At 36.7% G+C, this 26500-nt stretch overlaps 1 protein-coding gene across 1 annotated transcript in view; it reads left to right on the top strand.

Moving 5' to 3' along the window:
• LOC138709304 (gustatory and odorant receptor 24-like) overlaps window positions 1–25825 on the top strand; it is a 41026-nt gene extending 15201 nt beyond the window's left edge. Inside the window, exons 2-7 of the mRNA XM_069839983.1 lie at window positions 4949–5202; window positions 11896–12156; window positions 14788–15072; window positions 18896–18973; window positions 19082–19171; window positions 25201–25825. Of these exons, the coding sequence (XP_069696084.1) occupies window positions 4949–5202; window positions 11896–12156; window positions 14788–15072; window positions 18896–18973; window positions 19082–19171; window positions 25201–25305 (1073 nt within the window). The 3' untranslated portion in view covers window positions 25306–25825. The remainder of the gene's footprint in view (window positions 1–4948; window positions 5203–11895; window positions 12157–14787; window positions 15073–18895; window positions 18974–19081; window positions 19172–25200) is intronic.
• The last annotated feature ends 675 nt before the right edge of the window (window positions 25826–26500 follow it).

Here is a 26500-nt window from a genome sequence, read left to right as displayed (position 1 = left end):
CAGGCCTCATCGTCACACATTACATTTTTGACACAGTCCTCATCGTCACACATTACATTTTCGACACAGGCCTCATCGTCACACATTACATTTTCGACACAGGCCTCGTCACACATTACATTTTCGACACAGGCCTCATCGTCAGACATTACATTTTGGACACAGGCCTCATCGTCACATATTACATTTTCGACACAGGCCTCATCGTCACACATTACATTTTGGACACAGGCCTCATCGTCACACATTACATTTTCGACACAGGCCTCATCGTCACACATTACATTTTCGACACAGGCCTCATCGTTACACATTACATTTTCGACACAGGCCTCATCGTCACACATTACATTTTCGACACAGGCCTCGTCACACATTACATTTTCGACACAGGCCTCATAGTCACACATTACATTTTCGACACAGGCCTCGTCACACATTACATTTTTGACACAGGCCTCATCGTCACACATTACATTTTCGACACAGGCCTCATCTTCACACATTACATTTTCGACACAGGTCTCATCGTCACACATTACATTTTCGACACAGGCCTCATCGTCACACATTACATTTTCGACACAGGCCTCACAGTCACACATTACATTTTCGACACAGGCCTCGTCACACATAACATTTTCGACACAGGCCTCATCGTCACACATTACATTTTCGACACAGGCCTCATCGTCACACATTACATTTTCGACACAGGCCTCATAGTCACACATTACATTTTCGACACAGGCCTCGTCACACATTACATTTTCGACACAGGCGTCATCGTCACACATTACATTTTCGACACAGGCCTCATCGTCACACATTACATTTTCGACACAGGCCTCATCGTCACACATTACATTTTGGACACAGGCCTCGTCATACATTACATTTTCGACACAGGCCTCATCGTCACACATTACATTTTCGACACAGGCCTCATCTTCGCACATTACATTTTCGACACAGGCCTCATCGTCACGTATTACATTTTTTGACACAGGCCTCATCGTGACAAATTACATTTTCGACACAGGCCTCATCGTCACACATTACAATTTCGACACAGGCCTCATCGTCACACATTACATTTTCGACACAGGCCTCATCGTCACACATTACATTTTCGACACAGGCCTCATCGTCACACATTACATTTTCGACGCAGGCCTCGTCACACATTACATTTTCGACACAGGCCTCATCGTCACACATTACATTTTCGACACAGGCCTCATATACACTCATTACATTTTCGACACAGGCCTCATAGTCACTCATTACATTTTCGACATAGGCCTCATCGACACACATTACATTTTCGACACAGGCCTCATAATCACTCATTACATTTTCGACACAGGCCTCATAGTCACTCATTACATTTTCGACTCAGGCCTCATAGTCACTCATTACATTTTCGACATAGGCCTCATCGTCACGCATTATATTTTCGACACAGGCCTCGTCACACATTGCATTTTCGACACAGGCCTCGTCACACATTACATATTCGACAGAGGCCTCACAGGCCTTTTAATATGTGCAACATCAAAATTGGCATTCTTTAAAACGCATCAATATGAATGAACACTGCTCTCATCTCAGGTGAGCTTTAATTTATTTCAAATATGACATATGAGAATGAAATTCATATTTAGTGACATTAAAAATTGTTACAAGAATGATTATTATGGTAAAATACATAAGATTTTCAATATTATATCATAATCATGTCTTGATTTTTAATCATTAAATTTATTCAAATATATAATAGGGTGTTTCGGGGCTAGTGTTAAAAACTCTCAGGGATGAAGGGGAAGGGCACATGCATCAATTTGAGATAAGGAACCTTGGTCCGGAAATGACGGTGTATATAAATATAGGGTGCTTCACGAGGATTTACCGTCCCTTAAGGAGCTTATTTACGAAGACATTCTAAGCAAAAGATGTCATATAAACATTTGTCTTAATCTCAATATATTCAGAATTACACTAATTTGAAGTTGGTTACACGCATTACCATCTCCTCACATCGGCACTCTCATAGATAGCACATCCTTTAAAATCGCAATGGTTTTACGCCTTGGTTGTAAACTCTGCCAGCCACACCAATGTATTTGCGGAGGAATTGCTGATATTTACGGCCATCATGCCCTCAGCTGTGCGAGGAGCAAGGGTCGCATTCCCAGACATACATCACTCAATGATATCATTAAACGATCTCTGACTTCTTGTGGCATCCCGTCTCTTTTGGAACCACCAGGTATTAGTCGCGCGTATGGTAAACGACCCGATGGTCTCACCTCAAGTCCATGGTCTAGACCTAGAGGAAAATCTTTAATTTGGGACTCAACTTTCGTTGACACTCTAGCTCCATCTCATTTGCCGAATACCTCCAGATGCGCAGCATCTGCTGCTGAATTAGCCGTGAAGAAGAAGGTCAATAAATATGCTCATCTTTTAGACAATTATATCTTTGTCCTCTTTGCTGTGGAGACCTTCGGTCCTTGGTGTCATGACGCTAAAGTTTTGGTATCTCAAATCGGCCAAATTTTGATCTCCATTACTGGTGATCGTCGTTGCACTACTTATTTGCGTCAACGTTTAAGTATTGCAATTCAACGTGGAAATGCAATGAGCGTCTTGGGTACTCTTCCCGAGTCCAGCCCTTTGGACGAACTCTTTCTCCTGGAAATTTTTTATTCTGTGTGTAAATATTTCTGTTTAGTTATATATATATACATATTGGAGTTATTTGTAAAATACCATTATTCTTGAGTTTTAAGTGTACAAGAATATAAAAAATAAAGAATGAACTATTCAGGAGTATAATTCCTTCAATTAGTTAGTATTCTTAAGTTAAAAATGTGAATTCCATAGTTGCTTCATACAGATTTTATTTTTCAATTTATAACTAAAAATGACACCATTCTTACGAATTTATAATACAATTGTTACAAATCACGCCACTCTCGTAAATTTTTTAAGACTGTACATTAGGAAGCATAACTAAACTGTAAAGAAACAAGTTCCTAAAGTCGTATGATTTGTAACAATTTTTGTGATAAATTCATAAGAATGGTGTCATTTTTAGTTATAAATTGAAAAGTGAAATCTGTACGAAGCAATTAACAACACATTTTTAGCTTCAGAACACTAGTCAATTAAAGATATCACACTTCTGAATAGTTCATTCTCTATTTGTAATATTTTTTTACCCGGAAAACTAAAGAAAAAAAAAGTATTTTACTAACAAATTGAAATTAATGTAACTTTGAAAATATTGAGATTAGAGCAAATGTTTACATGACATTTTTTGCTCAGAATGTCTTCGGAAATAAGCTCCGTAAGTGACGGTAAATTCTATTGAATCACTTTGTATATACCTGTAATTTGTAGTCCGCCTCTGCATAGCTATTTTGCACTGGAGAGCTGACAGCAGTATTTAGAGAGCAATAGCCGATCTCTGCTGCTCCGCAGAGCGTTCAGTTGCCGGCCCTGGTTGACATGAAAACAGAACGCTTTATCTTTTCCACTCATCACCGTTTTCCTTAGCTGTCCAGTCGTGGAAGAAGACAGTTGAACCGATGCAGAAGAATTACATTTTGAAGATTTATCTTCCAAAGCACGTATCTCACAAGAGGATAAACTAAATAGATTTCGCATAATGAATTGTTGAAATTTGGAACATTATTTTGATCTGTACAGTGTACAATCTGTACAATAAATAACACAATGTCAATACGGCGGTTGCTGTCGTCTGCGATAAAACGAACTTTTCTGTTGATTTTCGAGTTCGTCATTTTTTTTTCCGGTTATTATATGCTTATTTAAGTTGTGTTAACTCTCGTTAGTGGTTTCATATTTTATTTTATCCGTTTTAGTATTTATTTTATTATTGTAAATATTTTTGTTTTATCACTATTATTATTATTATTATTATTATTATTATTATTAATGAATTATTTTGTATTACTATCTTTGTATCATCTCCGTCACGATTATTCTATTATTATTATTATTATTATTATTATTATTATTATTATTATTATTATTATTATTGTTCCTATTATTTCTATCATCAGTATTATTATTTGATCTCTGTAAAATTTATGTAGACTACTGGACTGTACCCGAGCACGAGCACATGCTCATTTCGGGTATCTATTCATATGTATTCATTTCAAATGTAAATTGTAAATAAATTTGAATTTGAATTTGAATTTGAAACCAATTTAAGAATAGGCTAACGAAATATTTTTCTAACAATTTTTGTTAACAATAATAGCTGTTTCAGGTTTCTCAATGTTTGTTATATATAATCACAAAATAAATTTTTAAATTATCTCATCATCATTATTATTATTATTATTATTATTATTATTATTATTATTATTATTATTATTATTTCTTACCATTGTTTATTATTGTCACACTAACATTACTTATCCAACTTTCATTATTTACTTTCATGTTATTTTATGGCCTAGATATTAATTTAATAACTATGTAACCAATTGTATTCAATTAGAATTAGAGTCTGGCTGGGCGGAAGAGAAGGCCTACTGGCCTTAGCTCTGCCAGATTAAATAAATTATTGTTATTAAAAATTATTATAATGATGCTTTATATTCCTTATGGAAGAAACGACGGTCGAATCGAGAGTTCAGCACTCGAGAGATGACAACGGTATTGAACGGTATGGACATTCTTAGCGCGGGCTTCCGGTGGATCAGCGAACTAACGTTTTTCGTATTCATAAACCAGCGTTAGCGATATAATACGAATCCTGTACAAGTAATCAGTCGATAGCTGGGGCTAGTTTAGCATGCTCGTAGCGCGGGCTAGCGAAATGTCTATGCATAGTACCCAAAGAGCTTAATAATAGAGAGATTACTGAGAAGAATGCAAAATATGACGAGATCTGTTGTGCACGCAGGTGAACTTCAGTTCCGGTTCATGTCTGTGGCCACGGTGTATTCGTTCCTTGTACAAGCATCAATGTTTGTGATGGCGGGATGTATAGAGAAGGAAAGGATCCAGGAGGTCGCAGCATTCAGGGCTACTTACGTTGAACACCTTATCGACACAGCTTTTATCGTCGCACACCTACCGGTGTTCTTGGTTCCTGTCACTCATTGGCTGGAGATGAGAAAGATGATCAACTATGTGAACAATTGGGGAGTTCTGCAGGTAACATAAATGTGCAAAAAAGTAAAGAAACTTTGAAAGTTGCGACATTTCATAAGTAATAATAATAATAATAATAATAATAATAATAAATAAACAAATATATTAATATATTTAAAATAAATATGAAATAAATACAAAAAAGACTATGTACCGTATTGAGGCCAGCATCGTTAGTTTGAATCCAGTTTAGTCACAGATGTTTATTCATTGTCACTGTATTGTCACTAGAGATCAAACAATTCGTTCGTAAACACGATACCAGTGTATATGTGACTCGAGTATTGTATATGACGTCAGAGGGAATGGGTTAGAATTGTTTTCTGTACCGCCTGGTTACAGCAGCAGTGCTGAACTGTGGTGCTACGTGTCCAATGCGTAGTAAGTGAGCGAGTCGATATCTAACCTGTAGTGCAGTGTTATTGTCATTACTTTATATATTAAGTCAATCTAATATATGTAGGCTTTAGTTGAATTGTACACTCTATAGAGGTCTACCAAGAGTAATGACTTTACATTGGTTATATTTCACTCCAGATGTTCTGAACAGATAGTGCGCAATGTTTTTGTTCCACCGAAGTATACCTTGTCTGGATGTCTGAAATCTCCTTTTGATTACATCTGACCGCTGTGCAGAGTTCAGAAACACCCACACTGTAAGGTTGAAGCGTAGGCAACTTCGTGTCCAAGGAAGGAGAGGTTTCATCATTAATTATCACTTTGTCGTCTTACACGGCGCTACTATTGAAGAAACTGACTAGAAACAGAAATCACTGAACTGTATGTTGCGAATAACTTCATATACATTTGAATCGCACTTTTTAGAAAGGAACTAAGTCAAAATTTGCTACTTTTCAGGAGAGCATAATAGTAATATGCGTTACAAGAGCGATATGTTGAAGTTTTTATGTTCGAGGAAAAGTTTGAAAAAGCGAAACGTAGTTGAGCTTTTTTAATTTTCGAGAATTGAAAGAAAACATAGCGCTCGTGTATCGTACATTATTTTGTGCGAAGATCGTTTATTACGTACCTGAAAGAGGAATTTCTAATTAGTTGTAATGAAATCTCCATCTTGGTTTCTGTTCAATGACGGCAAATTTGCAAAACAGAAATATCTATCTTCAACATTGTTGCTTTAAAATGTTTTCTGTGTTTACTATACTCCAGCAGGCCGTGATATACGTCTGTCTTCCCCCCCCCCCCCAGTCTATGATGAGTCTGGAATCTTGTTGATTGTTTCACGGCTTCCTTAATGTTACTTGCATCACGAATGCAGTAACTTTAGTGGAGTTGTAGAGTTTACTTAATTTTTGCAAATATTTAAAAACAATAATTAACAGTGCAATTTAGGTGAAATTGCAGTGGTAAGTTTCCAATTTATAATTATTACTATATTGAACGTCTCTAAAAATAATATGTTAAAAGCCTAAAGCAGTAAAATCAATATGTCACTTAAGCGGTAAGAAGAGGGAAATTGTTATGTATGTTAGGTTGGGAATACTGACTGCGGAATTGTAGACTTTCCGCGGGTTGGTTTTGTACGGAAACCAAGCAAATACGCACGATCTCGCACAAAAACAGTTTTTCATGCACATATAGCAGAATAAAATATTTAAGACTTACATTATATAAAGATAATATGGCATTGAATTTAATGATAACAGACTTTTTAAGAAAATTTTGTGCTACAATGGTATACATAAATTTCTAAATTTGAGACTTAGTTCCTTTCTTCACTGGAAATTGTTTTTGAAAAAAACAAAATAAATAGATTAAGTTAACATTTATTCAACGCAGATCTACATGTATTTTGATTAAATTGACATGTTAGAAATTTTAAAATAATATTATGAATCAAAATGGACATATTTCATACAAAAAATTATCACAGTTCACAAAGTGCAGTCGTAGAGAGCGGTCGAGTGGTAAACAGTGTCTATAAGTAGGTTAGCGTGTGGAAGAAGTTATGGGTGACGACCTAGTTTCCTACAGAGCGCGGATCGGAGGCTATAATGCAGGGAATTACCACAGGCATACAAAATGTGAAAATGCTGTAGTGATAGATAGATTCAATATATTTCTGACCGCGGCTGTTTTATCAATCCTATTAATTATTGGAAATGTGGAACTAAACCCCGGTCCAGGCTCTAGGGAAGGAAGAGACAACAGTGATGAAGTGTTTCAAAGAGAATGGATAAACTACATGAAAGAAACGAGAGAAGACAGACACAAAGCAAGTGTTCTACTAAAAAAAGGTTCAAATGACTTTGATACACTAGTTAATAGGTATAATGAAGTGGAAAATAACTTAAAAGAGGTTATTCAAGAGCAGGTTGTGTTAAAAGCAATAGTGAAAAGATGTGAAATTGAAAGCAGAAGAAATAACATTGTTTTCTATGGTGTGGAAGAGGAAAATTATGAAAAAGGAAGTGGCACTTGTTTTGTTAGACTTATTAACTAAATATTTCAGACTTAACTTGGACGTAAGGGCAATAAATAATGCTTATAGAGTTGGTGGAGGAAAGAATAGACCAATTGTCGTGAACTTAAACAGTTATTTCATCAAAGAACACGTTATGGCTAACACGAGTCAACTTAAAGGAGCTAAGATTTACATCGAGAATGACTTCACGAAAGAAATAAGAGAGAAACGAAAGAAATTAGTACCATTATTAAAAGAAGCCCGCATTAAAGGCTTTAAAGCAATCTTAGTGAATGATAAAATAAAGATAAATGGGAATATTGTCGACCTAGAATTCCTCAAAAATCAAAATATTGAGGATGTATTGAGCAGCTGCAAAAATAATAGTAATACGAAAATGGCGACAGATAGAAATAGATCATCCTCTCCACATCACGCAAACAGAAGAAGAAGTGGGTCACGAAATAGAAAATCTAGAAGCGTAGAGAGAACTGAGCAGATAAGTAATGCTATTAATAGGCTTAAGCAATCTGAAATAACAAATTGGAGAATGGATGGGCTTACAGGAGCGAAGGATTTAATAAGCTACTTAGATAAAATTGAGAACAATGTTAACAGAAATCCCGATAGAAGAAACAAGAGTGGAGAAGGAAAACCTAGTTTGGAAGAAGTTACAGGAGCCAGAGAGGATGCTGTTAGGGGAGCTGTACCACAGGCTGAGGGAATCACCAGGGAGGGTAGTCCGAGGTGCTCGAGTGGATGTATAGCAAGAAGGAGCGGTTTTGGAGCAACTAATGAGGGCAGCGCAGGTAAAGATCTGGTGACACAGTCTGGTGGAAGTTCGTGGTGCTTGAGAGGAAGTGAAACGTCTACTGTAAGGAGAAGCTTTGCTGGATCATACGATGAGGTTGATGCAGGTGACGAACATTTGCTCAAAGGTAAAATGACACATAGGAACTTTAATAGAAATAGATATGAACAATCTAATTCGAATAAGGATATAGTTACTGAACGAATTTACTCGCTAAGAGATAGGCAGCAACAACGAATAAACTTTCCTGCTATTAGAAAAATTAATAATTAACTAAGTAAGAATGGTAGACATATTTAAAAAATAAGATTTATTAGCGTAGAAGTTTTAATAAATACAATTGAAAATAATACTTTTATGAATTTATTAAGTAATAACGGCGTAAATATTATAGCTGAATAATAACTCACTGGAAAATATTTTTTTTTTTTTTTTTTTGCAAATAGCTTTATTGATTTGTATGTGATCAAAAGAGTAAGACGTTATAAATTGGTAAATACTATTCTTTAAATTAGACAGAATTGTACCAAGTTATAAATTTATTATAAACATAATAGCAATGAATGTAAATGAGTGCATGCGATTGAATTGATTAAAGTGGAATTAATGTTATCATGTAATTAGATTGACAAATAATGTGTTTAAACAAGTAAGCTGACAGCTGTATTGAGGTTACGTCGAGGACTTTGCTGACAAGCGAATGCACGAGGTTAGACACTGCCCTACATATAGACATAGAATGTACTGATTCAGCTATTCAGTTTGTTCACATATTGTCGGCATCTGCTAACCTATATGCGATATTTATTACATGAAATAGTTAAATATTATGTAAACGAGGAAATGAAATTTAAATATAAATATAACTGATGTAAAAGATAATTAGATGATTATAGCAGCAGGGATGATTTATATACACTTGTTTATTATACAGTTAAAAAAAAGAGAATTTCAAAATTAGCAAGTAAACAAGTTTGAATGTTTAAAATAAATGCGATAGGGTGAAAACTTGCATTAAAACCAGAAGTAAGTGTAAGTTAAACCAATATAAGTTGAATAATTATATGATGGAAAATTTGTTATTAAATTGTGTAAATATTGTGTATAATCACTATTTGTGAATGTATCAGTTTTAAGATTAAGTTTATGTACTTTTGAACTATTAATAAATATAATATCATACAAAAAATTAACACATGTGAAATGACTACTAGATCTCATTCATGGTGCGCCAGGACCTGTGTAGTAGAATATGAAAATATTTCTTCGTAAAAATATGCTTCAGCATTTTTAACACTGACGTACTTCATTAGTTTCTTAAGGTCTTCAATCTTTTGAGCATTGATGGGAATTTTTTCTTCTGGATATGCCTTTGTTAGTTCAGTGTCAAACTCGTAAATTCCCCTTCCCAAGGAGAAACCTATTGCTCATATAACTCTTGATGTATGGACGAACTTCTACAACGCCAGGACTGTCTGAGCTGTATGTGAATTCCTTTCATACAGAGGGTGTGAAATGAACCTTTCTCTAACGAGGATTCTTTGAAGTTTCTTCCGATATGGTGTTCTTTTTGAAAAATTTAGGCCACCACATATCAAAGTTACTGATCAGTTTTTCAGAGTCCACTTTGTATGGTTATTTCTATATATTCTTTTATTGTATACACCATATCGGGCCTTGTTATTGCTTTTCTGAAAACCCCAAAACCCCTATCATAAGGGAGAAAGGAGTGGCCTCGCTCAGGAAAATAATGTTTTATAGTTTTGAATCTTACAGAAGCTGCCAGACCAAGAAAAAACCTAACTATTGTATGATTTTTGTTTTGGCCTGGGCAGCTATCTTAGGACATGTGTATGTTTTCATCAAAATAGTATTCCAAAAACGAACAAACATCATTGGTTCCCTTTCGAACCTGTCCTTCGTAATACACGTACAACACACATTGGTTGGATTTAAGATCATGAATGCAAAATATATTAACCTATAATTGCCTCGTATAGAAGACTTCTTTGAACTGGTAATTGGGGGAAGGGCAGATTATGCTAACAACATTCATCATGTCTTTGAATTTTAGGGATCATCTTAGTGAAATTACTGGCTCATGTATTGACGCACACAACTTTCTCTGTTATAAAAATACTTTAAGAATAAAATAATCATGATTATCTAAACAGCTTATTACCGGTACTTCACAATTACCTATACAAACATTCATTGTTGTCTGTATAAACACATATTTCGTAAGCAAGTCCAACAATATACCAAAAATTAATGTAGCATAACAGAGTTACAAACGATATGTTGTCATATTTTCGATGTCCAAACGGTGAAGAAACGCACTAACTTCCTGATTTAGTTCTTTTCTTCACCGTAGTATAAACATCACGGTGATGTTAGAGACACATGGAAAGGTCTGACTAAGTTCCTTTCTTCGCCACTCAATGTGTCTTAGAAGTAGTAATCATTTGGCTAATAAAAACAAAAATGGCAAATTTTGACTTAGTTCTTTCTAAAAAGTGCGATTCATTTGTACTCAACCTGGTACACAAGTGGACAGTCACTGATTGTTGTTGTTTAGTCAACTATCCGAAGACAGGTCTGAACCTCACAAGTGATACCAGCAAGGCACCACTTATGAGACAACTAGGCCAGGAGTTAATGGGGTAGGGTGGTCAGTTCCTTTCCCCCTCCATTGCATACATCGCCGACTAGCTACATATTACACTAGTCAGACTTCAGATGCATACAAACAATGTTTTTCCTCTGACACATATCGTCAAGTGAGATGTACTGCCTGATAATAGATGTACATATCAGCCAGAACCTCAGTCAGAGGAACGGTCACTTATAAGTACATTATTAGTCCGTATCTCATCTCTCAGTAGCCAGCAATGTCAGTTGCTTCTGAGACGCGTTGCGAAGTGACAATGAAGTTCAATTGATTTAACCAATACGAATGATATAATATCGGTTAGGAAGGGAAGGATCTATGTTTGTATAATTATGCAAAATTTGTCTACTTTGTAAATTAAATGAATTCATTCTAGTGTTCCAAATTATAGAACAATAATATAGTTTTGAATACCGGTAATCGAACTGTTTGATAGTTTCTATTCGATAGTTTTTCTTAAAGGCCTAGTATAAACTTATTCCATGTGCGAAGAGTGGAGATCACTGGTCAAAAATGATCGTCCCTGCTGCATTTTCCATTGAAGGAAGATTGCCTTAAATGGAAAGCTGACAATGATACAATATTCCTGTGTACCCATTTGGTGTGAGGCTGAAAAGTAAAAAAATGAAGAAAAGGTAGTTTTAAATTAATCTCGATAGTAATGTGAAAAAATCCTTAATGAAAAGTGAGATATTTAAAAATCATTAGCGTCTTTTAGTTCTCTATAATTATTAGAAAAGAAAACTTTTTTGTTCCTAAAGATTGTAAGATTGTTTCTGTTTTCATTTCTAGAGCGACTACAACAGACTTATCCAGAAGGAGCTGTCATTGAATCTGAAGCGCAGGGTGCTCGTGATGATGGGGTTAATGGCACTGATGCTCATTGTGCTGGAAATTGACGGGTTTTTCGTTATACGAGGCTTGCAGAAGTGGTGGCATGGGATTCCATTTGGCTTCTCTGCCACTCTTTGCGTTCTTCTGCCTTTCAACTGGACCTCTACTTGCAGGGCACTAGTGTTCACTGCAAAGGAAATCATGGACGATATGCAGACAGTAAGATGATTTTATCTATGAAGAATACCTCTATATTTCATTATCAGAATCATGTTATCCTGATCTGAAAAGTCGCTTATTCTATTTGTAAAGTTATACTTAGATACTCCAAACAAATAGGCAACATGCATCCCTTCCACGTCTTGTTGCTATGACTGAACTGGTTGAACTTACAAGTGAATCGGGGATTGCAGAAACAGCACATATCATGAAAACGAAATTTTTCAGTAGACACAAAAAACGGTATTACTGGTGGTAGACCACATCATTGGTTATAGTCTGGCTTCTTCAGACAGAAGCCTAATAGAAGTGTCGTTTTATACAAAATTTATTGGAATCTAATGAATTGTTAATGAAATAAATCAATATATATTAGCTTGACATGTGCTGTTTCTGCAAGGAATCAAAATTATAGTAGGCCTTTAATTTCAGTTCAACTAAAGTTTATTTGTCAAATTAGGGATTTAAGATATGCATAGGCCTACTGTGTACTTAATATGTAAGTTCAGCATATAAATGAACTTATTTTTCCACAATAGGCCACTGAAGAATATTATTGTAAAATTCTTGATATTCCAGTGGTATTAAACGCATTAGTTTGCGTATATCGTCAAGCTTTTCTCTTTGAATTGGCACGATTTTGTCTGGATATGCCAATGAAGAAGGTAAATATGGTATTCTCCTTTGTACTTACAAGCAGACATTCTCAGAGGGGGTCCAAACCTGTGGAGTAACGGTTAGCGCGTCTGGCCGCGAAACCAGGTGGCCGGGTTCGATTCCCGGTCGGGACAAGTTACCTGGTTCAGGTTTTTCCGGGGTTTTCCCTCATCCCAATATGAGCAAATACTGGGCAACTTTCGGTGTTGGACCCCGGACTCATTTCACCGGCATTATCACCTTGATCTCATTCAGACACTAAATAACCTAAGATGTTGATAAAGCGTCGTAAAATAACCTACTAAAATAACAAAAAGATTCTCACGGGGACAGATAAAAAATTAATCATTTTAATAATGTGAAAAGAGGTGCTTACACAAATTTTGGCCACTCGAGCGCAATTACGAAGACCGTAAAAAATAAGTTTCCCTGGGGCCGTTTACAGAAAGGAACAAAATTTCATGGAAAGTGTTATTGGAACAGATATAGCAATTGTTGAGTTATTTTTCAACGTATTCACCACCAGAATTGAGACATTGTCATTCAGTGGAATCAATTTTTGTATCCTTGTTTCTTAGATGTCTGGAATCGGAACCAATGTGTCGGCACATGTCTTTGACATTAGTTGTTTCAGCGCGCTTCCAGGATTTCACAGGTCTCCGAATGTGAGACGGCTATACTGACGTATGTGGTTTCTGGATGGAATGATAGCCCTATATCAACAGTCCATGAAACTCGAATTAACTCATTTCGCCAAAAATAGTGACATGTGCTGTTTCTGCAATCCCTGATGCAAGTAGTCCTGAAACGTCGAAAACGTAGGGTTGTCGATTGGAAACGGTAGATTTTAAAATGGTTTTGTAAGACCATAGTTATGCGAACAAAGTAAATTCGTTGAAAAAAACAAACTTAAAAGTGTGTAATTTAATTATCTTGTTTACTTTTTTAAAAGAACCTGGGTGAAATGTCTCACATTACAAGTTAAACACTTATGTAAACTTTAATGTAAGTTATGAATATCAAAATCAATGTTTCTTATTACTTTTCGTATGTGTTTTTGAAGCTCTTTTGTAGTACTAGGACGATTCTGGACGACTCTGACTTTGTAGCTCCATTCACTCAGATCTGCAGATGTTGCTGGCCAAATCTTGAAATCAATCGATCAGGAAACATGGTTCTGAGGATAGTTAAGCCTTTTCTTGCAGTGTACACCGATGTACAATTCTGTTAGCAAGCAAATGGGAATATGCCGTAAATTTTTATCTTGTTTTGTCAGCAAATAAATGCAGCCATGTATTGAAAACAAGAAATAAATGCAATCCTTGTTATTATTACAATCCGACTTCACTTAAAAATTTAAAAACATTTCTTCAGGACAAAACGAATGTTAACAACGAAGCAATACAAAATTATTCTTGAAAATTACTTCTACACAGGAGTTTTAGTTGGAGAGCAGTATCATTATGATGTTCATTGTGTAAATTAATTTCTGGGCAATTGGCCACAATTTCATCAACTTTCTCGACGAAACCTTCTCAGAATTATTAACAGGTAAATTCAGTATTTTCTAGTCCACGTGGCAAAATGACACATGGTTTTTAAAAACAAACATATGTAATGAAAAAAAAAAATATTAAATACGAGACTCAAACATTTGAAAGAACCACAGATTATTAAATTAGTAAATCGCCTGTCTTTGGTTAGGCTCGGCAAACAAATCTATTACGTGTAAACCCAAAAACAAGTCTCATTCAAAATCGAATACGGGTTAGGCCTATATGTGAATTCCCCTTGTATAGGAATGGACTCGTTCATATTGTCATTTTGTCGAATATGATATACGTATTTCCATGGCAACCGAAGTCGAATGACGTCAGCGTTATTTCCGTTCCACAAAATCTTTTCATTTTTCTATTGGTGTAGGTCAAATATAAACGTTACACGTAAAATAATGTTATGTGGTTATGGTTATAGCACATGGCGGAAATGCATTCTGGGGCAAGCGACAGATTGAACCAATACAGAAAACTATGGCTGAAGCTCAGTTACCAGACCCAAGGACTGGGCTACTGTTGCGGTATAACATATGGCGCACAGAACCTCGTGTTTTTCACCATCCAGATCATCGGAGCCTACGCCTTTCTGTCCGAGATAGGTCACGGTCCCTTCATCACCAACGCCTTTTTCGCTTTGACCACCATAGTGTTCGGCGGGCTCCTCTATTTCCAGTGCAATGCGGCCCACACGGCCACAGCAGAGGTAAGAAGTTTCAATCATTGCACTTCCCGAACTGTATCTAGATACAGTGAGGGACTCACCTCACCTCACCGGCCCTGGCCGAAGGAGAGCATCACAGGAGACGCTGGGAGTAGGGATGTAGTCGAACTGATGTTGTGTTGACAGGCTAAAGGTCTGACCATTCAGCTACCGCAAGAGTTAACACATGTATAGTCAATTGAACTAGACCATTTAACAAAATGTCTTGTCTACTTTTCATTTGTCCTTTTTGTTAAATGGTCTGTTTCAATTTGTAAGATTTATACACATTAAAATGATGTTATTTTAATCAACAGTTTTATACGTAAATCTTGTACTTCCGTATCTTCAAGTTGAAACTAATTAAATTATATAATTAATGTACACCAGTGTCCAAAAGTTAAGCATAATTCAATATTTTGTCCCAACCTATCAGAATGGCACCAAACTTGTAGAAATTAATCACACAGGATATGGTATGCAACAGAGTAATATATATCAGCATTTTTTTTATTGTCGTGTAGGGACACATTTTACACAATTACGGTAGAAAATCTGACTCTCACTTCCACAAAAATGATGGTGCCGAGCGGTTAATATGGGGTGTGGTTACTTCTTATGGCTACACAGGTGTCGCAGCGCCGTGGCATGCCCTCTACCAGGTGGTTCAAGAGCTCTGCAGGCAGCTGTTTCCATTCCTGACGAAGGGCATTGCGGAAGGTTGAAAGTTTCCTCCATGGAGGCTGGTGGGCTGCAACTCGTCTTCCTAATGCATCCCAGGCATGTTCTATAGAGTTCAGATCCAGTCCATGCGCCGGATATCTTCCCCCTCATGATACTCGTCGACCAGGTTGGCTCTATGCGGACGTGCATTGAAATCCATAAAGATGAAGTGTGGACCAACTGCACCTCTGCAAAGTTGCACATGTCGTTCCAATACCTCGTCTCTGTGACTCTGGGCATTCACAGCACCAGCTGCGAATATGTGCAGATCTGTACTTCCATTGAACATTATGCCTGCCCGCACGAGTACGCCACCATCACAAAATGGGCATTTTTCCACGATTTTTTTGGGATGAAACCTGGTTCCACGTTCCCTTCAGATTATTGTGCGACGGGAATCATTGGTCAAGCAGAACCTGGACTCGTCTGTAAACAGCACATTCCTCCATTCATCCAAGGTCCGATGTTGGTGTTGCCGACTCCACTGTAAACGGTTTCTTATGTGTACTCCAGTGAGCTGGGCACACACACTGCTGGTCGTCTGGCACAGAGACCGCCTGCTCTGAGCCTCCGGTATACAGTTTGCCTGGAAACTCGAACGCCTGAGGCGGTTGCAAGCTCCGAAGACAGTTGTCTTGCAGGCATCGTCCGATTACGTCTTGCTGTTAAGGTCAAATATCGGTCCTCTTGCGGCGTTGTGACCCATGGGCAAGCTTGTATAGGCATACGACGAACATCTCCTGTGTCTTCGAACAGTCGCCAAAGCCTGGAAATGAAGCTTTGATGCCACACTCAGGGCTCAAGAGACTTCGATCTGTGTCTTACCTGCTCCCAGACGTCCGATTATTCTACCCTTCAAAACAGGGTCCAGTTGGCGTCTCTGTGGCATGTTGGTGCTATCCTGTATACACTGTGATAAGAAACTACCCTCTGTTCACAATGAGAGAACAAGAACGAATGAGTCGCACTGGGTCTGCTTGCTTACCTTCGAAACACGTGTTTATTCGGAGGGGAGGCGGAGGTTGAGGTACCCCCTCCCTATGCACAGAGCACAAGTACGATGCGGCACACACTGTGATAAAGTTTTATAGCAATTGCTCACCGTTTTCCCTTTCATTTCTCTGTTTTACGAATTATGCTTAACTTTTGGACACTAGTGTATTTTATTAAAAAAACATTCTTTTAACATTTCAGTATATACAAACAAATGATGTAATATAATTTTTGTTGGTTGAACTTAATACATTCCTATTTTTATTTTTAAACATATTTAAGTCAAACAAATCATATTGTAATTATTGCAATTTCATGACAATTTATTGTTTTTCACACTCTTTTAAAATATCTCAAATTTTAACATGTGATAAGTAACTATTTCAGTTACTTACTGGCTTTTAAGGAACCCGGAGGTTCATTGCCGCCCTCACATAAGCCCGCCATTGGTCCCTATCCTGAGCAAGATTAATCCAGTCTCTATCATCATATCCCACATCCCTCAAATCTATTTTAATATTATCCTCCTATCTACGTCTCGGCCTCCCCAAAGGTCTTTTTCCCTCCGGCCTCCCAACTAACACTCTGGATTCGCCCATACGTGCTACATGTCCTGCCCATCTCAAACGTCTGGATTTAATGTTCCTAATTATGTCAGGTGAAGAATACAATGCGTGCAGTTCCGCATTGTGTAACTTTCTCTATTCTCCTGTAACTTCATCCCTCTTAGACCCAAATATTTTCCAGACACCCTTAACCTATGTTCCTCTCTCAAAGTGAGCGTCCAAGTGTCACAACCATAAAGAACAACCGGTAATATAACTGTTTTATAAATTCTAACTTTCAGATTTTTTGACAACAGACTGGCTGATAAAAGCTTCTCAACAGAATAATAACAGACATTTCCCATATTTGTTCTGAGTTTTATTTCCTCCCGAGTATCATTTATATTTGTTACTGTTGCTCCCAGGTATTTGAATGTTTCCACCTCTTCAAAAGATAAATTTCCAATTTTTATATTTTCATTTCGTACAATATTCTGGTCACGAGACATAATCATATACTTTGTCTTTTCGGGATTTACTTCCACACCTATCTCTTTACTTGCTTCAAGTAAAATTCCCATGTTTTCCCTAATCGTTTGTGGATTTTCTCCTAACAAATATTCACGTCATCCGCATAGACAAACAGCTGATGTAACCCGTTCAATTCCAAACCCTCTCTGTTATCCTGGACTTTCCTAATGGCATACTCTAGAGCAAAATTAAAAAGTAAAGGTGATAGTGCATCTCCTTGCTTTAGCCCACAGTGAATTGGAAACGTATCTGACAAAATTTGACCTATACGGACTCTGCTGTACGTTTCACTGAGGCACATTTTAATTAATCGAACTAGTTTCTTGGGAATACCAAATTCAATAAGAATGTCACATAAAACTTCTCTCTTAACCGAGTCATATGCCTTTTTGAAATCTATGAATAACTGATGCACTGTACCCTTATACTCCCATTTTTTCTCCATTATCTATCGAATACAAAATATCAGTTAATAATTGTAAATGTTTCTGTCGCAGTCTTGACATCACTGATGATGGGGATGCAATCCCCGAAACATGTATGATAAATAAAGAAGCTCCACAAACCTAGTGCTCATACAACTGTTATATATTTTCTTCAATTTTAATGTGTTTTATTAATTCATTTCATCTTTTAGCATCTTAGTATTCTCTTACACTGTCTTCCAGATCGTGTTGACAATTAACAGATAGCTGACGACACTCTTCATGAAAAATTAAGCAAAGAATTTTATTTGTGAAAAGTGTAGTGGATTTTTTTGTTGAGAGAATTGTCAGCAAATTGAAAAAAGAATTACGTTTTTTTTTCCCCGACGTCTTGCCTAGAAATATCCAAATGTGTTTGTAGTTGCCTTTTCGGTCCAACATAATTTGAGAATACAAAAGCTTTTTATAATCATAATTAATAATATATATATAAATTCCAGAATTAACATAATAAGACTTCAGCTAAATAAATGTAGCGCATGTAAAGCTGACGTCTTTATTCATAACAAATGCAACTGTTGAGTTTTAATGCTAAGTACTTGTTTACAGGTTGGTGAAATTTTTCAAGAGAAACTTGAAGAAATGGAAATGACATACCCGACAAAAAACAAGACTGCAAAAGATAATGTAAGTTTGTGTTTATATTTTATTTCATATTAACAAATGCAACTAAATTCTGACATGTCTTACTTTAGAATTAAAAGTTCTATATGTAGGTGTTAATTTCGATTACAGATAAGACACTTCTTAGAAACAATTACATTGAACTCTCCTGTGATCAGCCTTTGTGGTTTTGTTGACGTCAACAGAAGCTTGCTTACCTCTGTAAGTACATGGTAACATAAAAATAGGAATATTTACAGTAAGTGTAACGCTCTTCCATATCAACTCGAAACTCATGATGTGGAATCAGTAAAATGTTGGGTCCACACTAACAGAGCACAGGATCAGTGTTGCCAACTCAGAATTCCATTTACCTCTGCACAAGCTTAAAACACCGCTAAACTGTAATTGAAAAACTCCAGATTTTTCTTAACACATCACCTTCAAATTTGAAATACAAACTATACAGTTTTAGGAACTGGAGAATTTTAAAAAAATGTAGACTAAATTATGGAAAGTGTGTAGGCTATCACTTTGTAGGCTCTATATTCTGTGCAAAATCGTAAGGACAATTAAATCTGAATATTTTGCATTCAATATCACCTTAAATCATTTACATCGAGCTTTCCAACTACCACCGACATCTTCTTCCACCTAATTTTTCAACACATGTTTTTTTCACACATATATAAACTTTAGAACGTAGAGAGTTATACGTGGCATATTTCTTCAAAGTGAATGAAGTAGCTCAAGAATATACTGGACACTTCGGAAACAATCATATTCAGAATCACACCAGTCGGTTCGTAATCTGATTTCACACTGAACTGGAGACGTGCCTGCTAATAATGAGTCTGGTTTTAAGTATGTCTGTGTTACATAAACTATAATGCGGAATGATAAATTAAATAATATATCATAATATAAGTTATCATAAATGGGAATAAATTTGAATAAAGAACAAAAAAGGTTTCCTTCCCAGGCAGGATTCGAACCAGGAGTCTTAGTTACCAGTCTATCGTGCTTTGGACTGAACAAGGATCTGAAATCAGCTACAAGGGTCGGTCCGGTTTTTTTGCCACTACTGTACATTATGTACTCAAATAAAATAAATTGAGCCTATGAAATAATAAATACGTCATTAACTGTAATGTGTAGACGCTAGAGTTCCTTTATAATGAGAGTTGAGACGTTGACTCCAACAACAATTAAAATATGGAATGATTTGATAGCACTGAAAATGGAAAAACAAAACTCCTATGAGAAGCAAAACGATATTCCTATATTATAGTTTATACAAATATTAAACGAATCTCATACATAATTATATAATGTATTATATTATTTTATAATATAATTTATTATATATAAAATATAAACAAAAAATATTATTACAACTAGTTTGCACTGAGAAATAAAGAAGAGATGTTAACTTGTATTAATTTGAAGCAAAGCGTTACTGGATCATGCAATAAGGTAGGCGATGTTTGGATCCTGTGTCTCAACTCTATTCTCAATTATTATGTTAGCGTGTGTTCGATTACACTAACCTCTAGCGCTTAAAAGTGGAACTAAACGCCGACGCACAGGCAAGCAAAACACAGGAACATTCACTCAGTGTCCATTATTTGTAATCCCTATTCGCTGGCGTATCTGTTATGTTTGAATATTAAAAACGCAGACCGTTCATGTGAACAGACTGGGTAGCAGAAGGAATGTGTTGCCAATGATTTTCAGTTTAATGTTGAACCGTTATATTCATAAGCAGAGGGCGGATCAGAGTGACCAGGTTCCGTGACGTCATGTTACTGATGCAGAGAGCAGAATGTCTCGGCACGTGTTCCCTAGGTACAGACAGTGGGTAAAGAATTATACAGTACGTCAGTAATGTCAGAGTTGAAAGCTCCAAAACCAGTTGTGGAGCTAGATCGGAGCTTGAACTTGCTTATGTCTGTGGAAACACCGGGGCACGCAACCAGTCTAGTGGAGCGCTCCGCTCCGTTTAGTCTCTGTCTGACAACGCTGCAGTACATAGTAGGAACATTACGTTCCGCTTCGCAAACAGGTGGCGTATGCTACTACTAGTAAAAGTAAATGCGAAGTTATTATGTGGGAATACGACTATCCGATGAACTACTCGTAGTAGTGGCCTACTGGAAAGAAATGTTTACTAACGTGTGAGACGATAGAAAAGGTGAACCACACAACAATGGCAACTGTATTTTCTAATGCCATGGATATTTTGTGGCCTAATAGTATCAGGTATAATAACATGTTTTTTAAGCACAGATGCTGAGCCCTATATGATAAAGACGGCCAAGGACACAAAAATAATATATCCTAAGTTGGTTCACCTAGCTTGATTAGCACATGGACTCCATAGGGTGGCGAAAGTAATTCACTATTCTTATAGTGACGTCGATAGCTGTATAGGTAATGTTAAGAAAATTTTTCTGAAAACACCTTCCCGAATACAAAAATTCAAGGAAATCGCTCCCGGGGTTCCCCTTGCACCAAACCCCCATAATAATAAGATGGGATAGTTGTCTGGACGCTGTCTTCTATTATGCCACATATTATGTTCAAATTGTGAAAGTGATCACTTGTTTAGATTCGACAGAGGCATATGCAATTGAAATAGCAATATCCCTAATTTCAGTTGACCTTTAGTTTAGACTTCATACAGAAGAACTTTTGTCACTTACCGAAAGCCATAACGTTGTTACAAACATATGATTTACACATGCCAAAGACTAAGAACATAGTGGAAGAAGTATCTGTAAAACGTAAGGAAACCAAAGCCGGAGAAGTTGCGAAAAAAGTGAACGAGAAACTTTAGAATGTGTTAGCAAAAAAATAATGATTTTTCAATCATGTGTGTTGTGCGAGATGTGTTGCTGCAAAAACAAACAGAGCCCTCCAAATCAAAAAGTGAAAGAAATATATCAGATATTGATATAAGTTAGTATATTATTCGTATTCACCTACTACGTCTCGCGATGTCGAAGGGAGTTTATCACGATATAATTTTTGTTTAAGTAATATACGCAGAAACGTTCACTTTCGACAATCTCCGCATGCACAGTTGTCAAAAAAAAAAAAAAAAAAAAGTGGTCGCACTCGTGAACAGCGAAAATTTTCTAAGTCCACTTCGGGTCACGGCAATGTTACTCGATGCATGTCCTTGTAGAAGCAGTTCCGGAACTATGGAATTATTTCATATCTGCGTCTCGTAGACCAGCGGTAGAGTGCTCGCTTAATGATTGAAAGATTGGGAGTTCGGGCCTTGTTCCAGTTTTCATTTTATTTTTTTAATCGTTCTTTAGCGATATAAATAATATTTAAATTATAATTTGTATTCTGTTACCGTTCTTTCGCGTTATAAATAATATTCAAGTTACCATTAATATTCTGTTATCGTTCTTTCGCAATATACTCTGAATTTATATAAGAAATTATTGTAATATAAATAACCATTTTTCTTTGTGAAATAGGTTATTTTATTTTAATAATTAATAATATATTATATAATATCTTATATTAATTAAACAAACCGATATTTATCATTTATATTATGTTATCGTTCTTTAGTAATCCCGTATAAATAATACTGAAGTTATTTATATTCCGTTATCGTTGTTAGCGAGATAAATAATATTCAAGTCATCATTTATATTCTGTTATCGTTCTTTAGCGACATAAATAACATAAATTTAATATTAGGTTTGGAACAATACAGTTGCATAAGACTGGTGTTAGTTTTTTTCCTTTTACATTATTACATTAAATTATCTTCAAACACAATAAAATGAAAAGGAGTGACGAGAAATTAAATCTGAGACGTTTACATAAAAATTCCGACGTTCTTTCGACTGAACTACGAGGGCACAAGTAAAGAGACATTTGCGAAAAAATTGGCCCAATTCCCCTCCAAGATTTTCTGATGATTTGTAGAAGCTCGTCCAGGATGCGGGGGACAAAGGCTAATTAGGATTTTCCGGTATCTGATCGGGTCAAAAATCCTGATAGAACTAATACTTAACCCTTGCGGTGAATTTCGGTGAAGTCCGGAGGGCCCAATTAGTCAAATCCACTCTCTTCACCGCCACGCTTGGGCCCCCTAGAATCTATTAAGATTCGAAAGAGACAGTGGTGTGCGGAAAGCAACGGGAAGTTAACGCATTTATCCTTCCCAAGAAAAACTGCAAACATGAGCAAAGGAAGCTTTTAACAGAAAAACAAGAATCTTCTGCGACCTCTGGAAAAAGAACTAAGGAACAGACTAGTGAAGTGTTTTGTGTGGCACTGTAGCCTATGGGGAAAGAACATGGACATTACGATGAAATGAAGAGAAACATATAGAAGCATTTGAAATGTGGATGTGGAGAAAAATGGAACGTGTGAAGTGAACAGACAGAATAAGAAATGAAGTTGTGTTGGAAAAAGTGGATAAAGAAAGTATGATGGTGAAACTGATTAGAAAGAGACAAAGGAATTGGTTGGGTCACTGGTTGAGAAGAAACTGCCTACTGAGGGATGTACTGGAAGGAATGGTGAACGGGAGAAGAGTTCGAGGCAGAAGAAGATATCAAAATATAATAGACGACATTAAGATATGTGGATCATGTGCGGAGACTAAGAGGAAGGCAGAAAATAGGAAAGATTGGAGAATGCTGGGTTTGCAGTGAAAGATCTGCCCATGGGCAGAACGCTTATGTATGTCTAGAATGCTTGGAATGTCGTGGCTGAGAATAGTAGTTATTTGAAAAGACTCTAGTCGATTCCATGCCCACTCGACTACAAGAATGCTGGGTAACTTTCAGTGCTGGACCCCGGACTCATTTCACCGGCATTATTACCTTCACCTCATTCAGACGCTAAATAACCAAGATGTTGATAAAGCGTCGTAAAAAATCGAATGCAAGATGTGATCGAGATGTGGGAAAGATAGATTAAATATATTAAATCGTAGCTTTTTGTTTTGTTTTTTGAACGATTAATTGTTTGAATGTTCTAAGGCAGACGCCAGTAAGTTTCTTTTGTTTATGCCACGAAAGATATTTTTGTTGAGAATAAAATCTTTTTTTCTTTCCATTTGCAGCCATAATGTCATGATAAGAAATGATAAAGGCATGGCATAATACATTCATGAACCTGATGTTAATTACTAAAATAATCATAAAATGGAAAGGAGAAATTATGTATATTTTGTATCTCTCTCTTAAAAACAAAACAACAAATAACATAAAGAGCACGAGGTTGTATTCGAACGCAGGACGTCACGATTAAGAGGCCAGAACGCTACCATTGCGCTATCAAGTAATATAAATAATACTTTAATTATAACTGTAGATGATACAACAACATGTAACATCGCCTGTCTCCGAACTATAGCGAAGATACCCGAAGGGAACTTTGCTTCTGGAGAGCGGCCACTTTTTCTTTTGACAACTGTACATTATTGTCCACTGCAATGCACAGACTACGTAGTATTCACTTTACACGTAAGTACAATGTACTGTTTTATAACGGAGTAAAAATTCACAGCCGTCATGTACAGCACAGTGTACGCATTCTCTTGATACAACTGTACGGACATTGCAGGTACGCGCCGTTGTTTAATTCTGCAGTCACCGTCTCTGCTTCAACATAAACAGACTATAGTAAATGGTGAGTAAACTTGTAAGAACAGTCACTCTGATCCGTCCTTTGTTCATAAGCATATGTTTAACCGAAAACCATATTTAGTGAGCATATTGTGGTTAAACGTCTCATTATACTGATCATTGCACGTTTTACCTTTGAGGAGTAATAATGATAATAATAATAATAATAATAATAATAATACAAATAATAACATTGTTGGTATAATATACTTGCAATACTGGTAAGGCTATGTAAATTGAGACGCAGTTCCGATTTTCTTCACCACTGACATTCACTTACAATTTTATTAATAGGCCTACGTAACGAGTTGGAAGTCTTCTGATATATTTGTCTGTAAGCTCTGCTGTGACCCTGTATCTTGCTGATAACACTGTCAGGGAAGTCCACCATGTGAGAGAGTCTAGTTTTGGTTTATAGAAATATCAACACACATAGATAATGATGTAGCTCCTCTAGGAAAGAAAGAGAGGAAGAAAAATATACCTACTATTATGTATGTGGACCTATAAGTTGTAGGTGAAGCCAGTGTTAGCAAAATAATGTATTTTTAGAATGAAATTTACGCATAATGCTCTTCATTTCAGTATTTTTCTGCTACCGTGACATATTTGGTGGTTCTGTCACAATTCCAGAAGAGTTCTTCCGAAGAGAAGAATGCTGGAAATGAGACTATCGCCACAAAGACATAGATATTTCCGTCACATATGGGGAATTCTGTGATTTTACATGCCTGTACTTGTCGATATGTGAAACGTGTCATTTCTTGCACTGTAACACGATTATCATTCACAATATCCAACGTAAAATGTCCAGTATGCAAAACTGTCCAATGCAAAGAAGTGTGCACGCTTGTAAATAGTTCAGTATCACAGTGGGTAAGTTATTAAAATGTCCACAATAAGTATTACCAAAACGACTAGGGCCCTATTCAAAGAATTCGGGCCAAGATGACCACTCACTACCGGACTAGTGGCGTATTGAACTAAGGTTTTTCACACCCTTATTTCCTGGGCTAATTTGCGCAAAGATTTCTGAGGACTTCGTTCTAATCGAAAACCTATTTCATTTCATGTTTCCTCAGTTCAGACGACCCGTTTATTCACTCGACGCTTCTTATTTTGAACCTGATATGTCTCGTTAAATTTCTTTACAAGTCTGTATACTTTTAATATTAATTAATATTTAATATTAGAGGAGAAAAATTCGCTCCGGCGCTGGGGATCGAACCCGAGTCTTTGGTTCTACGTACCAAGCCCTCTCACTATTGAGCTACGTCGAAGTCCAATCCATAGCACCGGATCGAACACCTCTCCTCCAGTGTTTTTCCCTTTGTGGCTTGACTCCAAGTTGGACATGTATGTTTACAATTTATATTAAGTCAACTGGTATTATACAAGGACAGCACTCAGTTGAGTGACTTGGTGGCCGGGATTCCACAGTAATATGCACAGTAACCTGTACAGTGATATGCACTGTTGCTCGAAGAATCTACTTAAAGAGTCCACACCTATGGAGTAAAGGTTAGCGCGTCTGGCCGCGAAACTAGGTGGCTCGGGTTCGATTCCCGGTCGGGACAAGTTACCTGGTCGAGGTTTTTTCCGGGGTTTTCCCTCAACCCTATATGAGCAAATGCTGGGTAACTTTCGGTGCTGGACCCCGGACTCATTTCACTCACATTATCACCGTCATCTCATTCAGACGCTATTTAACCTAAGATGTTGATAAAGCGTCGTAAAAATAACCTACTCTACTTAAAGATTATTATTTTTTGGTGCTACAGAATATATCTGTTATGGTGCTGTGGATTGGACCTCGGCGTAGCTCAATGGTGAGAGAGCTTGGTACGTAGAACCAAGAACACGGGTTCGATCCTCGGCGCCGGAG

The sequence above is a fragment of the Periplaneta americana genome, chromosome 1, assembly GCF_040183065.1.
Source record: "Periplaneta americana isolate PAMFEO1 chromosome 1, P.americana_PAMFEO1_priV1, whole genome shotgun sequence".
In the NCBI taxonomy this organism is placed as follows: domain Eukaryota; kingdom Metazoa; phylum Arthropoda; class Insecta; order Blattodea; family Blattidae; genus Periplaneta; species Periplaneta americana.
The sequence above is the reverse complement of the archived record's forward strand: the minus strand, read 5'-3'. Positions and strand labels throughout refer to the sequence as shown.